The sequence below is a fragment of the Mus caroli genome, unplaced genomic scaffold (assembly GCF_978045245.1).
Source record: "Mus caroli unplaced genomic scaffold, Mus_caroli_1 scaffold_6, whole genome shotgun sequence".
Lineage (NCBI taxonomy): Eukaryota > Metazoa > Chordata > Mammalia > Rodentia > Muridae > Mus > Mus caroli.
Window position 1 is genome coordinate 90,328,651 of NW_028227261.1, and position 20,172 is coordinate 90,348,822.

General features: G+C 41.6%; 1 protein-coding gene across 3 annotated transcripts in view; it reads left to right on the forward strand.

Moving 5' to 3' along the window:
• Astn2 (astrotactin 2) overlaps window positions 1-20,172 on the forward strand; it is a 1,028,198-nt gene that overhangs the window by 997,996 nt on the left and 10,030 nt on the right. For all 3 annotated transcript variants that reach the window (XM_021160104.2, XM_029476271.2, XM_021160105.2), the window contains 2 exons: window positions 14,258-14,358; window positions 16,009-16,192. In XM_021160104.2, the coding sequence (XP_021015763.1) occupies window positions 14,258-14,358; window positions 16,009-16,192 (285 nt within the window). The remainder of the gene's footprint in view (window positions 1-14,257; window positions 14,359-16,008; window positions 16,193-20,172) is intronic.

Consider the following 20,172-nt stretch of genomic DNA (forward strand, 5'->3'; position numbering starts at 1 on the left):
ATGAGAATTAAAATTTATCTTGTTATGTGTGAGCTGCTAGCCTGACCTGGAAAAAAGAAAGGTTGAGTTCTGGTGTTAAGGGTAATTGGCTACATGTGACACAAGAGGAATCCACAGCAGCGTTTTCTTACACACTCTGTCCTTTCACTTTGGTATTCCTATACTAAAGGAAAACAAAGGCCATTTTGCCTAGATCAGGGAAACTTAGGACATCTGAATCCTGACACCCACACCAGACCATTTGGTCTTCATGTCCAAAGCTGGGAAACAGAGGGCATGATAGGGCTTTCCCCCAGCTCTGCTCCCCATTCAGAATCAGTTCTAAAATTTAAGTTCAGGTCTTCAGCCAGGTACTGAGGTGGTAGACTAGAGGTCAGAAGAGCTATGACCTCAGAGCAGTTGCCTGAACTTTCTGTGCCTATGTGTACCATGGGAATGATTTTAAACTCTGGGATCATGTGAAAAAACATAGGGGAAACGATTTCCTTAGATACTGCTGGAGTTCTCCACCAAGTCCTATAAATGTTCCCCTAGAAGTGCAGACTGTAGGATCTATGGTTGCTGTTAGTATCTTCTGTTTGTCCCTCTAGTATGAAAACAGCCATAGAAACCATATTTTTTAAAAAGAAATTATTTTCCATTTAGATATTATTTTAAAAAGCAGACAGCAAGCTGAGTTTGGCTTTAAATCGCACTCTCTGTGCTTGTAGGTTGTCACAGTTCCTATTGATGATTTAACAAATGATTCCTAAACTCAGCAGCTTCATATAGCTATTTATTCCACACATTGATCCTGCAATTCTGAACTTCAGTCTGGATACAAGTTAGATTCTCTTTTCTTCATGATGTGTGGCACCTTAGGTACAAGAAATCCAGCTTGGTATGACTTAACTTCTCAGGCTGGAATGATTGAAGTTTCCTGGCCCCAAGCCTACTAAGGTTTCCACAGGTATCCTCTTTTCATGGTGTGGCTTCCTTATAGTCTAGAGGTAGCATCACTTTCAGATTTCTTATTGGAGGCTCAGGATTCCAAGCGAATCCTGCGCTTTAGTGAATAGGGGGAGGGGGTATTGATTTGTACAATCAGGCACAGTAGAGTAACACAGCATCTCCACCATTGTGCCTTCTTGATCAAAGCACTGTTGAGCCTACTCCAAATCCAAGATGAAGCATCAATTACTCAACAGAACTCATTCTGCCCTTGAAAACATTAATAATTTAAAGACACAATGTGTTCTTAGTCTATATCATATGCCGGGCACTACTTCAGATATAGTGTCCCTCTGGCATGAATATAATCATTCACATTTTGAAGCACAGAGAATTTGAAGACGTATGGTAGTTTGTAGAACCACGTTGGACTCCAGGTAGTCAGGTTCCAGAGTCCATTCTAATCTATGCATAGACTGTCTCACTGGCATGATGGCAATGAGCCTTTTTTCTCCTTGTAGCATCCAATTGTAAACATTGCTCCACACCTCCTGACTCCAGAGTACATGGGCATTACTAAGGGTAGCAAAGGAAAAAAAAAAAAGTATGGTGCACCAATCCTTTTATAAGTATTCTAAAATATGGTCCATGAGATTGAATTTTAGTTTCCTTTTCATGACTCCATGAGTTTTTTTTTTTAATTAGATAATTTCCTCAATTACATTTCCAATGCTATCCAAAAAGTCCCCAATACACTCCCCCCCCCAGTCCCCCACCCACCCAAGCCCACCCCTTGGCCCTGGCATTCCCCTGTACTGGGGCATATAAAGTTGGCAAGTCCAATGGGCCTCTCTTTCCAGTGATGGCCTACTAGGCCATCTTTTGATACAAATGCAGCTAGAGACAAGAGCTCTGGGGTACTGGTTAGTTCATAATAATGATCCACCTATGGGGTTGCAGTTCCCTTTAGCACCTTGGGTACTTTCTCTAGCTCCTCCATTGGAGGCCCTGTGATCCATTCAATAGCTGACTGTGAGCATCCACTTCAGTGTTTGCTAGGCCCCGGGCATAGCCTCACAAGAGACAGCTATATCTGGGTCCTTTCAGCAAAATCTTGCTAGTGTATGCAATGGTGTCAGCGTTTGGAAGCTGAATATGGGATGGATCCCTGGATATGGCAGTCTTAAGATGGTCCATCTTTTCTTCACAGCTCCAAACTTTATCTCTGTAACTCTTTCCATGGGTGTTTTGTTCCCAATTCCAAGAAGGGGCACAGTGTCCACACTTTGGTCTTCATTCTTCTTGAGTTTCATGCGTTTAACAAATTGTATCTTATATCTTGGGTATCCTAAGTTTTTGGGCTAATATCCACTTATCAGTGAGTACATATTGTGTGAGTTCCTTTGTGAATATGTTACCTCACTCAGAATGATGCCCTCCAGATCCATCCATTTTCCTAGGAATTTCATAAATTCATTCCTTTAAATAGCTGAGTAGTACTCCATTGTGTAAATGTACCACATTTTCTGTATCCATTCCTCTGTTGAGGGGCATCTGGGTTCTTTCCAGCTTCTGGCTATTATAAATAAGGCTGCTATGAACATAGTGGAGCATGTGTCCTTCTTACCGGTTGGAACATCTTCTGGATATATGCCCAGGAGAGGTATTGCTGGATCCTCTGGTAGTATTATGTCCAATTTTCTGAGGAACCGCCAAACTGATTTCCAGAGTGGTTGTACCAGCTTGCAATCCCACCAACAATGAAGTAGTGTACCTCTTTCTCCACATCCTCGCCAGCATCTGCTGTCACCTGAATTTTTGATCTTAGCCATTCTGACTGGTGTGAGGTGGAATCTCAGGGTTGTTTTGATTTGCATTTCCCTGATGATTAAGGATGTTGAACATTTTTTCAGGTGCTTCTCTGCCATTCGGTATTCCTCAGGTGAGAATTCTTTGTTCAGTTCTGAGCCCCATTTTTTAACGGGGTTATTTGATTTTCTGGAGTCCACCTTCTTGAGTTCCTTATATATATTGGATATTAGTCCCTTATCTGATTTAGGTAGGTAAAGATCCTTTCCCAATCTGTTGGTGGTCTTTTTGTCTTATTTACAGTGTCTTTTGCCTTGCAGAAGCTTTGCAACTTTATGAGGTCCCATTTATCGATTCTCGATCTTACAGCGCAAGCCTTTGCTGTTCTATTCAGGAATTTTTCCCCTGTACCCATATCTTCGAGGCTTTTCCCTACTTTCTCCTCTATAAGTTTCAGTGTCTCTGGTTTTATGTGGAGTTCCTTAATCCACTTAGATTTGACCTTGGTACAAGGAGATAGGAATGGATCAATTCGCATTCTTCTACATGATAACTGCCAGTTGTGCCAGCACCATTTGTTGAAAATGCTGTCTTTTTTCCACTGGATGGTTTTTGCTCCCTTGTCAAAGATCAAGTGACCATAGGTATGTGGGTTGATCTCAGGGTCTTCAATTCTGTTCCATTGGTCTACTTGTCTGTCGTTATACCAGTACCATGCAGTTTTTATCACAATTGCTCTGTAGTACAGCTTGAGGTCAGGCATGGTGATTCCTCCAGAGGTTCTTTTATCCTTGAGAAGAGTTTTTGCTATCCTAGGTTTTTTGTTGTTCCAGATGAATTTGCAGATTGCCCTTTCCAATTCGTTGAAGAATTGAGTTGGAATTTTGATGGGGATTGCATTGAATCTGTAGATTGCTTTTGGCAAGATAGCCATTTTTACAATGTTGATCCTGCCAATCCATGAGCATGGGAGGTTTTTCCATCTTCTGAGATCTTCTTTAATTTCTTTCTTCAGGGACTTGAAGTTCTTGTCATACAGATCTTTCACTTCCTTAGTTAGAGTCACGCCAAGGTATTTTATATTGTTTGTGACTATTGAGAAGGGTGTTGTTTCCCTAATTTCCTTCTCTGCTTGTTTATCCTTTGTGTACAGAAAGGCCATTAACTTGCTTGAGTTATTTTTATATCCAGCTACTTCACCGAAGCTATTTATCAGGCTTAGGAGTTCTCTGGTGGAATTTTTAGGGTCACTTATGTATACTATCATATCATCTGCAAAAAGCAATATTTTGACTTCTTCTTTTCCGATTTGTATCCCCTTGATCTCCTTTTGTTGTCTAATTGCTCTGGCTAGGACTTCAAGTACAATGTTGAATAGGTAGGGAGAGAGTGGGCAGCCTTGTCTAGTCCCTGATTTTAGTGGGATTGCTTCCAGCTTCTCACCATTTACTTTGATGTTGGCTACTGGTTTGCTGTAGATTGCTTTTATCATGGTTAGGTATGGGCCTTGAATTCCTGATCTTTCCAAGACTTTTATCATGAATGGGTGTTGGATTTTGTCAAATGCTTTTTCAGCATCTAACGAGATGATCATGTGGTTTTTGTCTTTGAGTTTGTTTATATAATGGATTACATTGATGGATTTTCATATATTGAACCATCCTTGCATCCCTGGGATGAATCCTACTTGGTCAGGATGGATGATTGTTTTGATGTGTTCTTGAATTCGGTTAGCGAGAACTTTATTGAGGATTTTTGCATCAATATTCATAAGGGAAATTGGTCAGAAGTTCTCTATTTTTGTTGGGTCTTTATGTGGTTTAGGTATCAGAGTAATTGTGGCTTCATAGAATGAGTTGGGTAGAGTACCTTCTGATTCTATTTTGTGGAATAGTTTGTGAAGTGCTGGGATTAGTTCTTCTTTGAAGGTTTGATAGAACTCTGCACTAAACCCATCCGGTCCTGGGCTTTTCTTGGTTGGGAGACTATTAATGACTGCTTCTATTTCTTTAGGGGATATGGGACTGTTTAGATCACTAACCTGATCTTGATTTAACTTTGGTACCTGGTATCTGTCTAGAAACTTCTCCATTTCATCCAGGATCTCCAGTTTTGTTGAGTATAGCCTTTTGTAGAATGATATGATGGTGTTTTGGATTTCTTCAGGGTCTGTTGTTATGTCTCCCTTTTCATTTCTGATTTTGTTAATTAGAGTACTTTCCCTATGCCCTCTAGTGAGTTTGGCTAAGGGTTTATCTATCTTGTTGATTTTCTCAAAGAACCAGCTCCTCAATTGGTTGATTCTTTGAATTGTTCTTCTTGTTTCCACTTGGTTGATTTCACCCCTGAGATTGATTATTTCTTGCTGTCTACTCCTCTTGGGTGAATTTGCTTCCTTTCGTTCTAGAGCTTTTAGGTGTGTTGTCAAGCTGCTCTTGTGTGCTCTCTCTAGTTTCTTTTTGGAGGCACTCAGAGCTATGAGTTTTCCTCTTAGAAATGCTTTCAGTGTGTCCCATAAGTTTGGGTATGTTGTGGCTTCATTTTCATTAAACTCCAGAAAGTCCTTAATTTCTTTCTTTATTCCTTCCTTGACCAAGGTATCATTGAGAAGAGTGTTGTTTAGTTTCCACGTGTGTGTTGGCTTTCTATTATTTATTTTGTTATTGAAGATCAGTCTTAGTCCATGGTGATCTGATAGGGTGCATGGGACAATTTCAATATTTTTGTATATATTGAGGCTTGTTTTGTGACCAATTATGTGGTCAGTTTTGGAGAAGGTACTGTGAGGTGCTGAGAAGAGGGTATATCCTTTCATTTTAGGATAAAATGTTCTGTAGATATCTGTCAGATCCATTTGTTTCATAACCTCTGTTAGTTTCACTGTGCCCCTGTTTAGTTTCTGTTTCCATGATCTGTCCATTGGTGAAAGTGGTGTGTTGAAGTCTCCCACTATTATTGTGTGAGGTGCAATGTGTGCTTTGAGCTTTACTAAAGTATCTTTAATGAATGAGGCTGCCCATGTATTTGGCGCATAGATATTCAGAATTGATAGTTCGTCTTGGAGGATTTTACCTTTGATGAGAATGAAGTGCCCTTCCTTGTCTTTTTTGATGACTTTGGGTTGGAAGTCAATCTTATCAGATATTATAATGGCTACTCCAGCTTGTTTCTTCCTACCATTTGCTTGGAAAATTGTTTTCCAGCCTTTCATTCTGAGGTAGTGTCTATCTTTTTCTCTGAGATGAGCTTCCTGTAAGCAGCAAAATGTTGGTTCCTGTTTCTGTAGCCAGTCTGTTAGTCTATGTCTTTTTATTGGGGAGTTGAGTCCATTGATATTAAGAGATATTAGGGAGAAGTAATTGTTGCTTCCTTTTATTTTTGTTGTTAGAGTTGGTGTTATGTTTTTGTGGCTGTCTTCTTTTAGGTTTGTTGAGGGATTACCTTCTTGCTTTTTCTATGACGTGGTTTCCGTCCTTGTATTGGTTTTTTTCTGTTATTATCTTTGAAGTGCTGGATTCGTGGAAAGATAATGTGTGAATTTGGTTTTATCGTGGAATACTTTGGTTTCTCCATCTATGGTAATTGAGAGTTTGGCTGGGTATAGTAGCCTGGGCTGGAAATTGTGTTTTCTTAGTTTCTGTATAACATCTGTCCAGGCCCTTCTGGCTTTCATAGTCTCTGGTGAAAAATCCGGTGTAATTCTGATAGGCTTGCCTTTATATGTTACTTGACCTTTTTCCCTTACTGCTTTTAGTATTCTATCTTTATTTAGTGCATTTGTTGTTCTGATTATTATGTGTCGGAAGGAATTTATTTTCTGGTCCAGTCTATTTGGAGTTCTGTAAGCTTCTTGTATGTTCATGGGCATCTCTTTCTTTAGGTTTGGGAAGTTTTCTTCTATAATTTTGTTGAATATATTTGCTGGTCCTTTGAGTTGAAAATCTTCATTCTCATCTACTCCTATTATCCGTAGGTTTGGTCTTCTCATTTTGTCCTGGATTTCCTGGATATTTTGAGTTAGGATCTTTTTGGATTTTGTATTTTCTTTGATTGTCGTGCTGATGTTCTCTATGGAATCTTCTGCACCTGAGATTCTCTCTTCCATCTCTTGTATTCTGTTGCTGATGCTCGTATCTATGGTTCCAGATTTCTTTCCTAGTGTTTCTATCTCCAGTGTTGCCTCAATTTGGGTTTTCTTCATTGTTTCTACTTCCCTTTTTAGGTCTTGGATGGTTTTATTCAATTCCATCACCTGTTTGGTCTGGTTTTCCTGCAATTCTTTAATGGATTTTTGTGCTTCCTCTTTAATGTCTTCTACCTGTTTAGCAGTGTTCTCCTGCAATTCTTTAAGGGATTTTTGTGCTTCCTCTTTAATGTCTTCTACCTGTTTAGCAGTGTTCTCCTGCAATTCTTTAAGGGATTTTTGTACTTCCTCTTTAATGTCTTCTACCTGTTTAGCAGTGTTCTCCTGCAATTCTTTAAGGGATTTTTGTGCTTCCTCTTTAATGTCTTCTACCTGTTTAGCAGTGTTCTCCTGCAATTCTTTAAGGGATTTTTGTGCGTCCTCTTTAATGTCTTCTACCTGTTTAGCAGTGTTCTCCTGCAATTCTTTAAGGGATTTTTGTACTTCCTCTTTAATGTCTTCTATCTGTTTAGCAGTGTTCTCCTGCAATTCTTTAAGGGATTTTTGTGCTTCCTCTTTAATGTCTTCTACCTGTTTACCAGTGTTCTTTTGTATTTCTTTAAGTGTGTTATTAAAGTCCTTCTTGATGTCCTCTACCATCATCGTGAGATATGCTTTTAGAACTGGGTCTAGCTTTTCCGGTGTGTTGGGGTGCCCTGGACTGGGCGAAGTTGGAGTGCTGGGTTCTGATGATGGTGAGTGGTCTTGGTTTCTGTTAGTAAGATTCTTACGTTTACCTTTCGCCATCTGGTAATCTCTGGGATTAGTTATTATTGTTGTCACTGTTTAAAGATTGGAGCAGACTCTGTGTTCCACTCACCAGAAGTCTCAAAATCCTGTGGCAGGTGTTGTGGGTAGCTGGCAGGTGTCAACAGACCCTGTGCCCTAGCTACCCCGGTGCTGGTCTGACCCGAAGAGGCTTGTGGCCCTACTCAGGCCGGATTTCTGCCTCCCCAACCAAAGCAGTCTCAGTTCCCGCACGATTCGACTGGAGCAGAAGCTGTGCTCCACTCACCAGAAGTCTCAAAATCCTGTGGCGGGTGTCGTGGGTAGCTGGCGGGTGTCAGCCGACCCTGCGCTCTAGCTACCCAGGTGCTGGTCAGACCCGAAGAGGCTTGTGGCCCTACTCAGGCCGGTTTTCTGCTTCCCTAACTAATGCAGTCTCAGGTCCCGCACGGAATTGGATTGGAGCAGAAGCTGTGTTCCACTCACCAGAAGTCTTAAGATCCTGTGGTGGGTGTTGTGGGTAGCTGGCGAGTGTCAGCCGACCCTGCGCCCTAGCTTCCCCGGTGCTGGTCTGACCAGAAGAGACGACTCCATGAGTTTGAACTTTGGCTTCCATCTTAAAGTTACAGAAACAAAAAGTACTGTCTACCAAAGTGTACTGGTAAAGTTGTCACTTGTCCAGGAGCTGGTGAAGCCTGGACTGAAGACTAGAGTAGTCTCTTTGCATGGGACTCCCATGAAGGGCAATCTGGAAGAGATAACAATAGCTCTATCTGCGAAGAAAACTCTTCTCTCTATAAAATATCAGATGTAACCCACCTCCAAGGCTTAGATCGCCTCCATCACTACTACAGAGACTAGCAACTGAGACTCTCAGAGGGGTAGTTAGCAGTGTCTCAAATCTAGCTGTTCAGACCAAAAGTATCTGTTGGAACACTAGTGGTTTCCCTACCACCCCATTGTACTGGGAAGGCAAGGAGCAGAGTCATAGTAATGGGGGTGGGGAGGTAGAGAACTGGGGGTGGAGAGGTGAAGGGGGTGGGTGTGAGCTAATGGGAAGTTGTTTGCCAAAGCCTTGTCTGGGGAAGGAACATTTTATAAGACCAGGGCCTCTGGCCTGGAAACATCTGTTTCCCTTCAAATCAGCAGAGAGACTTTTGCCTCCCCAGAATGCCTAAATCATGCGGGTGACTGGGGAAGAGCAGGCGTTGGCTTAGAGACTTCAAACACATTCTCCTGTCCTCTAGGGGACCTGAGCCTGACATAGGCCTCTGGGGCTCTCTCCCTGCTCTTACCCCCTGTCAGATTCTGAGAAGCTCTCACCGCCAATTAACTTCTCAGGTTCGTTCTCTCACCCCTGCTGCTAGGAGGTCTGGGGGTCTTGAATGGGACCTGCAACAGCTCCTTTTTCACCCACCCACCCACCTCTGATCTCCAGGAGGGCTACTCACCCCAGGTAGACTTGAAATTAGAGCCTTAGAAAGAAGCAAAATAATAGCAGTGACAATATGAGCAAGGGCTGTTGTTTGTGGACTGCCTAGCACATGCTGGATATCATGCTGGCATGTGCTCTATCACTTTTGGTTGTAAACCAGCTCACCTCCTTGGCAGGTTTTAATGTTGTGATTTCCATTTTATAGGTGAATAAGTTGAGATAAATCTTCGCGTATCCAATAAATGGGGAACTCGATATGAAAACCAAATTGCCAAATTCCTTCCGCTATTCTCCCCGAGAACTCCTCAATCCAATCATCCTTTGTTTGTTTCACAGATAGAAAAATTCATTTCCAGATGAGGGCTGTGGCTTTCACAGCACGAGGTGGTTATTACTCATTCTGGCTACTATTTGCTGACTGTTGAGGTACCAGGTATTTACAGAGAGCTGCTATGTCTGGAAGACAACTCATGGATAGAGAAGTGCACAGGCCCTGCATCATTTTGAGGGGATAAGAAACAGACTTCCCTAAAGAGGTGATTTTTGGAGTGTAGTTCAAAGACAAGGGAAAAGAGTGGCTCAGTCAGAAGAGGCGGCATCAATGAGAAGCCAAAAGGTGGCATCCAGCCTCTGGAGCAGGCAGCACTTGGACCCACCTTAACTGGAAAGCAGGAGGCAGCTGAGATCAGCAAATAAGACTGGACCTACTGCCAAGGTCACTCCTTGGGTTCAGGGACAGAGTGACATTGAATGAATAAATGAACATGAAAGACTCTAGCTGAAAATGATACGTTTATGAGGAACGATTGCAGGAAGATGACACTGTCCTGACACTGAAGAAACAATTCTCTACATATGAGTCCTCATCTCAAACAAATCCCTACAAAGTTCTTAGATTCGTTTTAGATTCTCAATGCAGAGGACTGCATTACTTTAAGGTGCCTAAGATACTGCAGCACAATCTGGAAGTGCTGCACCAAACCCTAACTTTCAACCACATTGATTGATAATTTTCCCTCTGGAAAAAGGTCAGCACTTGGAGAAGAAATGTCTTAATCCTAGTGCTTCAGATTCCTATGAAGTCCAACTTTGCTCTTAGAGCCACTTCTAAAACCTTCAAAACTTCCCCAAAGTATACTTAGACATAAGCCAGCCACTTGTATAAGACACTGTTGGACCTTACAGGAGGACCCAGAGAATCTTGGGTCTTTATCTTGAATTTAGTTGCTGTGGTTTCTTATGCAAATCATTTCCCCTCTCAGCCTTTCTCTTGTCATTTATGAAATGAGGATTCGAAGCTACAGGATGGAGCTCCAAGGTTTCCGTCCATTTTATCATTTGACTTCAGTCTGCTCCGCAGGGAGCTCAGAGACTCAGAGTGTAGACAGCATCCTCCTAATTCCTGAAAAGCATAAAAGTCTGACTATGTGCTTCAGTATCCCCCCCACCCCCTCTACGTCAGATACCATCACTTTTTTCCTTTTACAAAGAATGTCCCAGCCCGGCTTGATTTTCTAACTGATTTCAGATGTGGTTGTGGAGTAGTTTTCCAATTACAGCTGAGACAGGCAGAAAGCTCATGCCCTTATGACTTTTTGACCCAGGTCTGTGAGATTGATACCTTCCTTCTTCTCTTCCATACTCTGCCCCACCATTCTGACAGGAACACCAAGCAGGGTGGCCTAAGGCCTTGTCTATTTGGTACTTCTGCTTACACAGTTAGATACTGTGCTAGCAAAAGCCTAAACTACACTTCAAGGACCAAAGGTTGCACCATGCCTATTATGGAGTCTCAGTCTTCATCCTCAGCTTGTGTCCCATAGCTTGTAAATGAAGGGGCTGAGAGTCAGAGGTGGTAAACAGATTCCTAAAGAATTCTCTGCATGCCACTGGAAAAGGCAAGGCTTCTACCCACCTTTCAGTCTTTAGGATGGTATTTGAGTTGGGAGGGATATATATAGCTCAGTGGTCTAGCACGAGTCTATCACATGCAAGACCTGGGTTCAATTGCTAGCCCTATAAAAAGGCAAAACAACTCTAAGGTTACTTTTTCCCTAGCATGGAATTATTGGTGCTGCTTGAAGAAGCAGAGAAAACAGAAGCATCATCAAGACATAAAATGTCCAATCAGAAAGAAGCCTTAAACATTTTCTAAATCCTTCTGTCTTGAGGCTTACGGGTGTATTAACCACTCGTTACAAAATGTCTATTTGCTCATCAGTGTATTGCCTCTTCCTGCACAAATAACATGCTTTTCACAAAACTATGTGTTCTTGCAGGAATCAATATTGTATATGTGGTCTTTATAAAACTCTGCAACTGCAAGCCATTCCTCATGCCTCATTCCTTGTAACCCTGGAGATAACCATATGCTGTAAAATTTTCGCCAATCTGTTGATGGGGAAACTGGAAGTGAGGAATGCAACGTAGTTTTTTCAAGTTCACTGATTTCTACAAAAATTGAGTGACTAGTGCTGTGTTAAATGATGCAAACAGCCATGCTTAAGTGTGTTCTCGATGGCCTTACAGGCTGCGATTGGAGCCCCACCTTCAGCAGCTTCTAGGTGAATCACTGTGCAGATGGAAAGGACATACCTGCTATCTTCAAATACAGTCTTTCCTTTTGACTTTGAAAATTGCATAGTCTCACATTCCAGAGTTTTGTTTTTCTTTTTTCTTTATCCATTTTGAGAAGGTTTATGATATTGTTTATTTGGTTTTGTTTTGTTTTGAGAGAGGGCCTTGCTATGCAATCAAAGATGGCTCAGTGTCCCAGTCTAGACCAGGCTAGTTTGAACCCAAAATCTTCTAGCCTCATCCTCCAGAGTACTGTGTTTATGTTTGTATGTCAACATGTCTATCTAGCTTCCGGGTATCTTCTTTATCTTATCCTCTCTTCTCTACATAGCTTTCCAAAGAACACTTAACTTTCATATCTATCAACACTGAACCTGACAGGCAGTTGAGTCTGCCTGTCACTGACACTTGGTGAACCTAAAGCAAGCTCAAAGATATAAAGTGACTGTGCCAACACCACAACCCAAAGGGACAGAACTGGAATAAAAACACAAGTCTGCTCATCTCTAAAACCAGGCTCCGTTTGCCATCATCACCTTCTTGCTTTGTACTGAGAAGTTACTATTCACTTACCCTTGTACGCAAACAACCTTTGAGACTGTGCAGTTACAGAGTGTCAAAGCTCGAAGACCTAGGTAGATTCCCAAGCTGAGACTGGCTCAGGTAGTGACTGTTGGAGCTGGATAGAATAAGTCAGAGCAAAAGGGTCTCAATTTCAACAGGCTGCAGGCTTGCCTCGTTTACTCTCCACACCTGTGACTTTGTACAGATTGCTGATTATTTTACCTTAGGTTTCCTTTCCTGAAACAGTGACTATTTTTGGATGGTTTCATAAGATTAGAAAAGTTCATGGCGTAGCACTGGCTCAGCAGGGCTGAGGTTTCATAAGTGTAGATAGTTGGATGTCTGCAGATCATGCTCCTAATGACAGTAGTTGGCAGTAATTCCATTCAAGTGCTTCACGATCAAACACTCTTAGGTTTAAGTAGTTTGTCCCAGTACTCACTATGTGATTCTGGGCAAGGTGCCTTTCCTTTCTGAGTCTCAAGTATAAAATAAAGAGGGTGATAGTATATCTCCTTTAAAATTGCTTGGTGAAATAAACTGTTTAGCTCAGTGTGAAGCATATTAAAGTCTTAGTATATGTTAATAACTTTGTGCAAGGAATGTGTATTTACTAACGGCCCAATATGCATAGTTAATCGCTCCTGCCAGTTCTGTAGCTTCATAGCCATGACACTAAGTCTATTTTAAATAGCATGAACTCAACTAAATGCTGAATAAGTAAAAAAGGAAGGAAATAGGGGCAGCAGGACTCAGCTTTTTTTTTTTTTTTTTGAACTTATCCTAGGAAACCATCTATCCACTTCACACATCTTCCTGTGCTGAACAGTGACATGACCAAGTGTAGCGACACCCATATACAGCCCTTCTATTCTTACTGTCCCTGGTTTCTACATCTTACCTTCTCTGGAAAATAGTTCCTCTTCCTTCCTTAGATTTTGTGTAAGCTACAGTACTAATGCTCAGAGACCTGAAGACGGGAAGGGCCATAGACCCTCCTTGCTCTGCACAGATTCTGTGCTCAAAGGAACTCTGTTCTGTGCATCTGTCAAGTCTGATGTGAACAGTTATGTCCACAAGCTGAATTCCATCTAGGTAGCATAGAGATTCAGATGATGTGATGAGAAGGTCGGGCCAGCCTTCTACCTAGAATATGTTCCAAATGCCTTGTCATAGCTTGCAGTGTCCTTCCCTCTCAGTTGGCTCTGTCTTGGCCGTAACAGTTGCCTATTCTTCCATCTGGTCTTTTTCTTCTCAGGGTCTTCGCATTTAAGGCTATTCCTTTGCAGTTCTTTTACATTTACTGAGCTTGTTATTTTTCCTCATGGTTCAGGTCTCAGCTAAAAATGTACTTGCTTAGAAAGGCATCTGTGAGTTCATCCTTCCTAAAAGCCCACGCAGCTCCCACTTCCACACTGACCTCTCCTGTGGGATCCTGTTGTATTTTCCATCACATTGGCCATCCTTTGACTGTTCTGTTGTGCATTTTGTTGTTTTAGCTTTTGATTAATTGAATTCCATTCAAAAGTTAGTATCTAAAACAAGTCCCAGGACAGAATTTGTGCTCACTAAGTAATTTTAAAATTAATGAGCAAATGAATGAATGAATGAACATGTAAATGAGCATATTTATCCAGCAGTTTATCATTGCGGCTCACTTCTCACCCCCTAGACTCACACTGCTTGTATCCACACCTCTATTCTGCCTTGAAGAACAATGAGTCCAAATGACACACACTATAAGGTTCGACACCCTCACTGTGAAAATGGTTCATGGTATATCTTAATATTTAGGGTTTACTTATCTGCAAATTACAAGACTAACTGCAAAGTGCCCAGCAGGCACTCAAAGCTTGATACACGCTTCAAATTTTTTTAATTATCATTATTTTAAAAATCTTTTTTTTACACATAGCTTAGGGATTTCTGAGTTCTTGGGAGCGTTCCTTGTGGCCATGGTTTTGTGGATTTCCTTCCAGCTCTCAGAGTCTTTCTGGAAAGTCTCACTCTGATGCTGTCTTGCTGTGCTGCAGGTTCACTCTGTATGCTGTGGATACTCGAGGGAGGCACTCAGAGCTCAGCACAGTGACTCTAAGGACAGCTTGTCCACTGGTAGATGACAACAAAGCAGAAGGTAGGTGATTCATCTCTGCATTTGCCAGGGAAGTCCCACGTTTCTCCTCTCTAAGAGCTGTCACTAACTACCACACAGTGTTTGTGTGTGTGTGTGTGTGTCTGTGTGTGTGTAAAAACTAAAGGAGCAGGAAGAACATAAAATTAAATTAATCGTAATAGTGGAAGAACTAATGGAGATGAACTACCAGCATCTTTGTTGGTGGTTAGACTTGCTCAACCATTGACAGGGACTGTTGAGGATCAGAGCCTGTATTCTACCCTTTGGAACTAACCATTTTCTTCTATTTAAGTCTGTGCTAGAACTGGCAAGTCAGTGACACCTTGTAGAGTAATCTTTTTGTACCTCTGGTGACATTAACTGATAGCACGTTGCCCCATTCTGAGCAGTAGGAGGTTGTATTTAAGCTTTCAACTCTGGGCAACCACTAGTGTCCATCAGTCAGATTTAACATACAAAATTAAACTTTTGCTTTGTTTCATTTTTAGCTTCTCCTGATTCAAGAAGTTCGAAATATTAGATAATAACATAAATAGTACAGCAATCAATCAAACCAACCATATATTTAGCATTTAGGTACAGTTTATATATCTAGACTAACAAATGGTGGTCATAGCTCACAGATAGACATTTCCCCAAAGCTGTGGTCTAAGCAATGTATTAGAGGCAAATCCTTTGGTAGTTTTCATTTTTGATAGGGAAACACAGATTTTTATTCATTTAACAAAGAACTTGATAATAATGTTGGATGTACTTATAGATAAGAGGAGCCAAGCTCTTAATCCTTAAGATGAGGGGATTTGTGGTGTCTTTTGGAGAGTTCCAGTATATTTTTTTGGTTGGTTGGTTTGTTGATTAGGTTTTTTTCGAGACAGGGTTTCTCTGTGTAGCCCTGGATGTCCTGGAACTCACTCTGTAACCAGTATGATTTTAAAGCATTGAATACACTGCTGAAAAAATAGAGGAAGAAATAGTACAAATTAGGTGTTTTTCTCATTCTGACTCCAAGTGCCTTAGACTCTTCTGGAGTCAACTAATATGAGTAATGAAGTGGTCACACATAGAAATTTTGATTAGAGGTTTCAGAGTTGAAGGAATGCACCATCTCTTCATGATTTATTTAAATCACAATGGTTAGCAGAGGTTGGAAGCATGGGAATGACCCTGAATGACAAGATGAAATATCTGCACTTCCTTTACAAGGTTTGTGACTGCAGAAACACATTGGAAATGTTTCCGAGGTGAGACAGAAGGAAGACATTGAGAGAAGGCAATAGTTCATTTAAGTTTCTGTAATTCTTTGGAATTCCTGTTACATCTTTTGTACAGAGTAGTACCTTTTAATTAAGCTTAGACTTTGAGTGCTCAACTTTCTGTCAGCACTTGCATTGATCCCTTTGCATTTATTTTCTAATTTATTTTTCCCAGCACACCCCCAATGCTGAGTAGACATCCTTATCTTCAGAATATATAGGAAAACTGAGCTCAATTAGTCAATGATATATTTTAGATGGAATGGAGGTTTTTCTATGTAAGAAGACCATTCAAGTGAACCCACATGCAGCTATGCCTTGCTTCTTGTCAAACATGGGTCCACCACCAGCTTTTCCTCTGCTGTCAGTGATGCATTCTGTGCTTCTCACCCCACAGAGATAGCGGACAAGATTTACAATCTATACAATGGTTACACAAGTGGCAAGGAGCAGCAGACTGCTTACAACACACTGATGGAAGTCTCCGCCTCCATGCTCTTCCGTGTCCAGCACCACTACAACTCTCACTATGAAAAGTTTGGTGACTTCGTCTGGAGGAGTGAGGATGAGCTAGGACCAAGGTATGGGTTTAGGTGTGTGGGTGGAGAACCAAATGCTTTTTGCCTCTCATTAATTTTACTGATCCTCCTCTACCTACTTTGACAATGGGCTGCAACAAAAAAAGAAAGGTGGGTAGTGATGAACACAGTCTTGTCTATATTAAGGGTGGGGAGTAGGAAGAGACTGCTGCTTCCTGGAAATGTATTAGAATAGAATAATACTGTATGTTCTTGTAGAGAAAAAAAAAACAACAAAACCAAACAAACTAACAAAAAAACCAGTGGTGTTTGCCCTTAGCAAAAAAGTAACGGTAATCACTGAAACATAATCCAAGACTAACAACAAAAAATGGAACAAAAGAAGCACATTGTTCAGTTCTAGAAGAGCATGAAGCTGCCCTGTGAAAATATTATAAAAGATAGATCAGGGTAGAACAGGAAGTGTGGTGTGTAGGGAGGTAGAGAATCTAGGAAGAGTTGGGTAGGAGAAAGAATTTGATCAAAAAAATTGTATAAAATTTTTAATAAAAAAACACACAACAGTCAACCGAGGTTTGTTTTGTTGTTTGTTTGTTTGTTTGTTTGTTTGTTTGAAGCAATTTGAGAGAGGGAGAAGGAAGGAGAGAATCTAACCACTTTTCCAAACATGGGATCCAAATCATATTGAGTACCAGATCTTTTTCCTAAACCCCCCCCCCTCCAACGGGAATTCTTCCCAAGCTTTGGGTGAACCTTCTGTTGGGAAGCACTAAAGAATTTCTGAGATTTGGGGGCAAAAGGCTTAACAGCAGGACAGGGAGAGATCAGCAGGGGCCAGATCTTGAATGTCCTTGAAGTAGGGTCAAGGAGTTTGGATTATCCCCTTGAGTTAACAGCAGCTTTTCAAGTGTTGTTCACAGGGGTGTGAGGACAGCATTATCAGAACTCAAAGGGAGGATTCCTCTACTGCAGTTGGAAACTAAAAGCTCAGGAGGGGAGACCAAAAGGAGGCACTGAGGCCTTCTGTATGCTGCTGTGTGCCCAGGGTGACTGTGTGGTATTCTCAGAGTAGTAAGAGGTAGCACTGGAGAGAAAGGTGTGGCTTTCTGAAATATTTAGCATGCAGCAGGCCATGCTTCACAATGTCCCTGCAGGATAACTGTTGCCACTTCTTAGTGATAAAGAAGTGGAGATCCCATGTGGTTTCAGTGAACTTCCTAGAGTCACAGAGTTGCAGATGGTGGCAAAAGCTGTCTGCTTCTCCCATGCTGAGATGAATTTGAGGCCCTTCTGGAATGTTATGAGATTTGATGAACAGTTGTTCAAAGGATAAAATAGAGATCTCTCCCCACAGTGGGTCTTATCAGTTCTGTTGGGTCCTGGACTGTAACTTTCTTCCTTTGACATGAAAGGATATGTCTTTAGATAAAAGCTAAAAGAAGATTGGCCAGCAGCAGAGCAGTCCAGAGCCTCCGATGAAAACCACATGAGTTACCTCAGTGCCATCATACCCCTGGGCTTAGTAAGGCATTCAGTTTGGTTGGGCTTGCCCACAGGACTCAGAGAATTTGGGGAGAAACAACCCCAGAACTCTACTTTTCTCTTCACAACCTGCTAGCATCCTTTATAACCCTCCAATACGTAAATTTCCCAGTAAGGCCTTCTGGGTGCCCATCGGGGTAAGACTACTTATTAGGTAATGGGCAATAGTAATCAATTAACCTTCAGATACCATGGCCCCAGGCACTATCTGCTAGCTCCAACACATGTCTTTCAGTTTTCTCTTTCTCTGGTCTCTCTAGATCCCTGAGAAGGGACTTGAGCTTGCTCTAGTGACCCACACAGGTATTTCAGCAGGAATAAAACAGAGGTACTGTGGAGAGGGCTGCATCTTGACTGCTAATAAACTTTCCGTACAACTATTGGGCTATGCTTTCTTCTGTTCTTCAGCTTCTGTTCTTGTTTATAAGACGATTAGGATAAACTAACACCATCGCATTCTGTCTGTCTGTCTGTCTCTGTTTCTGTCTGTCTATCTGTCTCTCTGTCCCTCTATCTCTCTTTATCTCTCCCTCTGTCTCTGTCTCTGTTGCTGTCTCTCCCCCCCCACCGCCCCCCCCCACACACACACATCAGTGGAGTTAAATATATGTTACACAGAACCTCAGGTCTTAACAGACTGCCACTCCCATAGACAGTTTGTAAAATGCCCACTCCTTTATTCTCTGTCAACCTCATGTCTTAATTATCTATGTTTAACTCACTGGTTGTATTTTACTGGCTTCTGTGTTTTCTGGCCTCCCTAATACAATGCAAGTTTTACATAGTAATTCATCTTTTGCGCCTTATTCACTTTTCAAAGCAGATGCTAACCACCAGGTGCTTAATTGGATAGTAGTATGAATCTGTGAGTGTGGATTCATTCTGATATGGTCCTCCTTCCGAGTCTTGTCTATGTATCTCCACACCCCTTAAGTTTCAAGTGTCTCTTAATTCTCTCCATGCTTTCAAGGACATATAGATTACATTTGGCAATTACAGCATCCAGAATTCTAAGATCAAAGAATGAGGTGGCCATCTAGATATTAAAGGAATTGAGGAGACTTTGCTTTATTAACTGATTTATAGATACATTCTATGTAATAATTTATCAGGCCCTTTACTGAGAGTTGGGAAATGAGTGAATAAAGCTGGTCAGGCTGTGTTCATAACTCAGCATCTAGAGAAAAAAGTACTATCAGCAGGCAATTACAGTGGAGCAAGCCACAGGAAGCATGCTGTGAAGGAGAACGGAAGAATGTGTACAGCAGAGTATCTCAAATGTTAATGTGCATCATGTTAAAATGTCCATTCTGTGGGCTGGGCAGAACCTCAGATTTTGCATTTTGAACACACTATCAGATAATGCTGATATTGTTGGTCTAGAAGGGCCCAATAGTGTCAAGATTATAGTTGTGGGTAGATAGAGCAGCAAATGCAGACCCCGACCCAAGAAAGAATCCCTGCCAAAAGAAAGAGATGCTAGTGCTCAGAGCCAAACATGACTAACCTGTCAGGTGCAGGGGGCAGATCAGGAGGAAGCCAGTGTGAAGAGGAAAGTGGTGGTGAGGTAAGAAAATAGAGTGTCGTCAGGAACTATAAATATCACTGAAGCAGAGAGTTCAAGGTGAGAGACAAGAAGAAAGAAATGAAAGACAAGGCTGGAGAATTTAACTAGGGTTAGATTTTGATGGCTTTTGTGACATTCTACTCAGAAGTTTGTTCTTTATCCCGGAAGTTATGTAAAGGCTTTTAAAGGAGCAATTTAAATAAATTTGCTCTGCCTCTCAAGGGCTAGCAAATGTACAGAACAAACATGATAAGGAGATGGGGCAAGGCACTTGTTTGGGCTGGGAGCCCAGAGTTCGTGTCCTGGCTTTGCCACCTATTTACTGTAATACCAGGAATCAATTTGACCTCCACTCTGGACCTCATTTGTAAAGCAAATGGGCTTAACTCTTAAGGTCTCTTCCAGCTGGCAAGCCAAGAAACCAGAAAGCCCTGAAGGTCATAGCAACCAGAAAATGAAGACAGCATGGATGTCATTTCACCTCTAGCCCAACATCCTGTTTCTGGGGACCTAGGATGCCTGGGGAAAAAAGAACTTTTCCCAAGAGTTGACACAAGATGAACCCTGTTAGAATTCTCTTGGCCCATATAATCTCCAACCCAAATGTTTTCAACTCCTTCCCTGGTCTGGGTTTGCATACGCCCATAAAATTTAGTGACAAAGGGGCATCTCTTACCTCTGCCTAATAAATCTATCAGGCTGGTTTTCCCCAGAGTCTGGTTCTCATGACAACTATAGGTTACTGCAAACAGCTGCTCAAAGAAGACCTGCTGACACCCAGCTGTTCCACCATAAGGTTCCTATTAGGAGACTTGAAAAGCTGAGCTCATAGGTGGCCAGGGACCAGGATTTTCTCCACTCGGAGCATCCTTGACCACTCGTGAGCTCCTCTATCCTTTCAGTTATGTTTGAT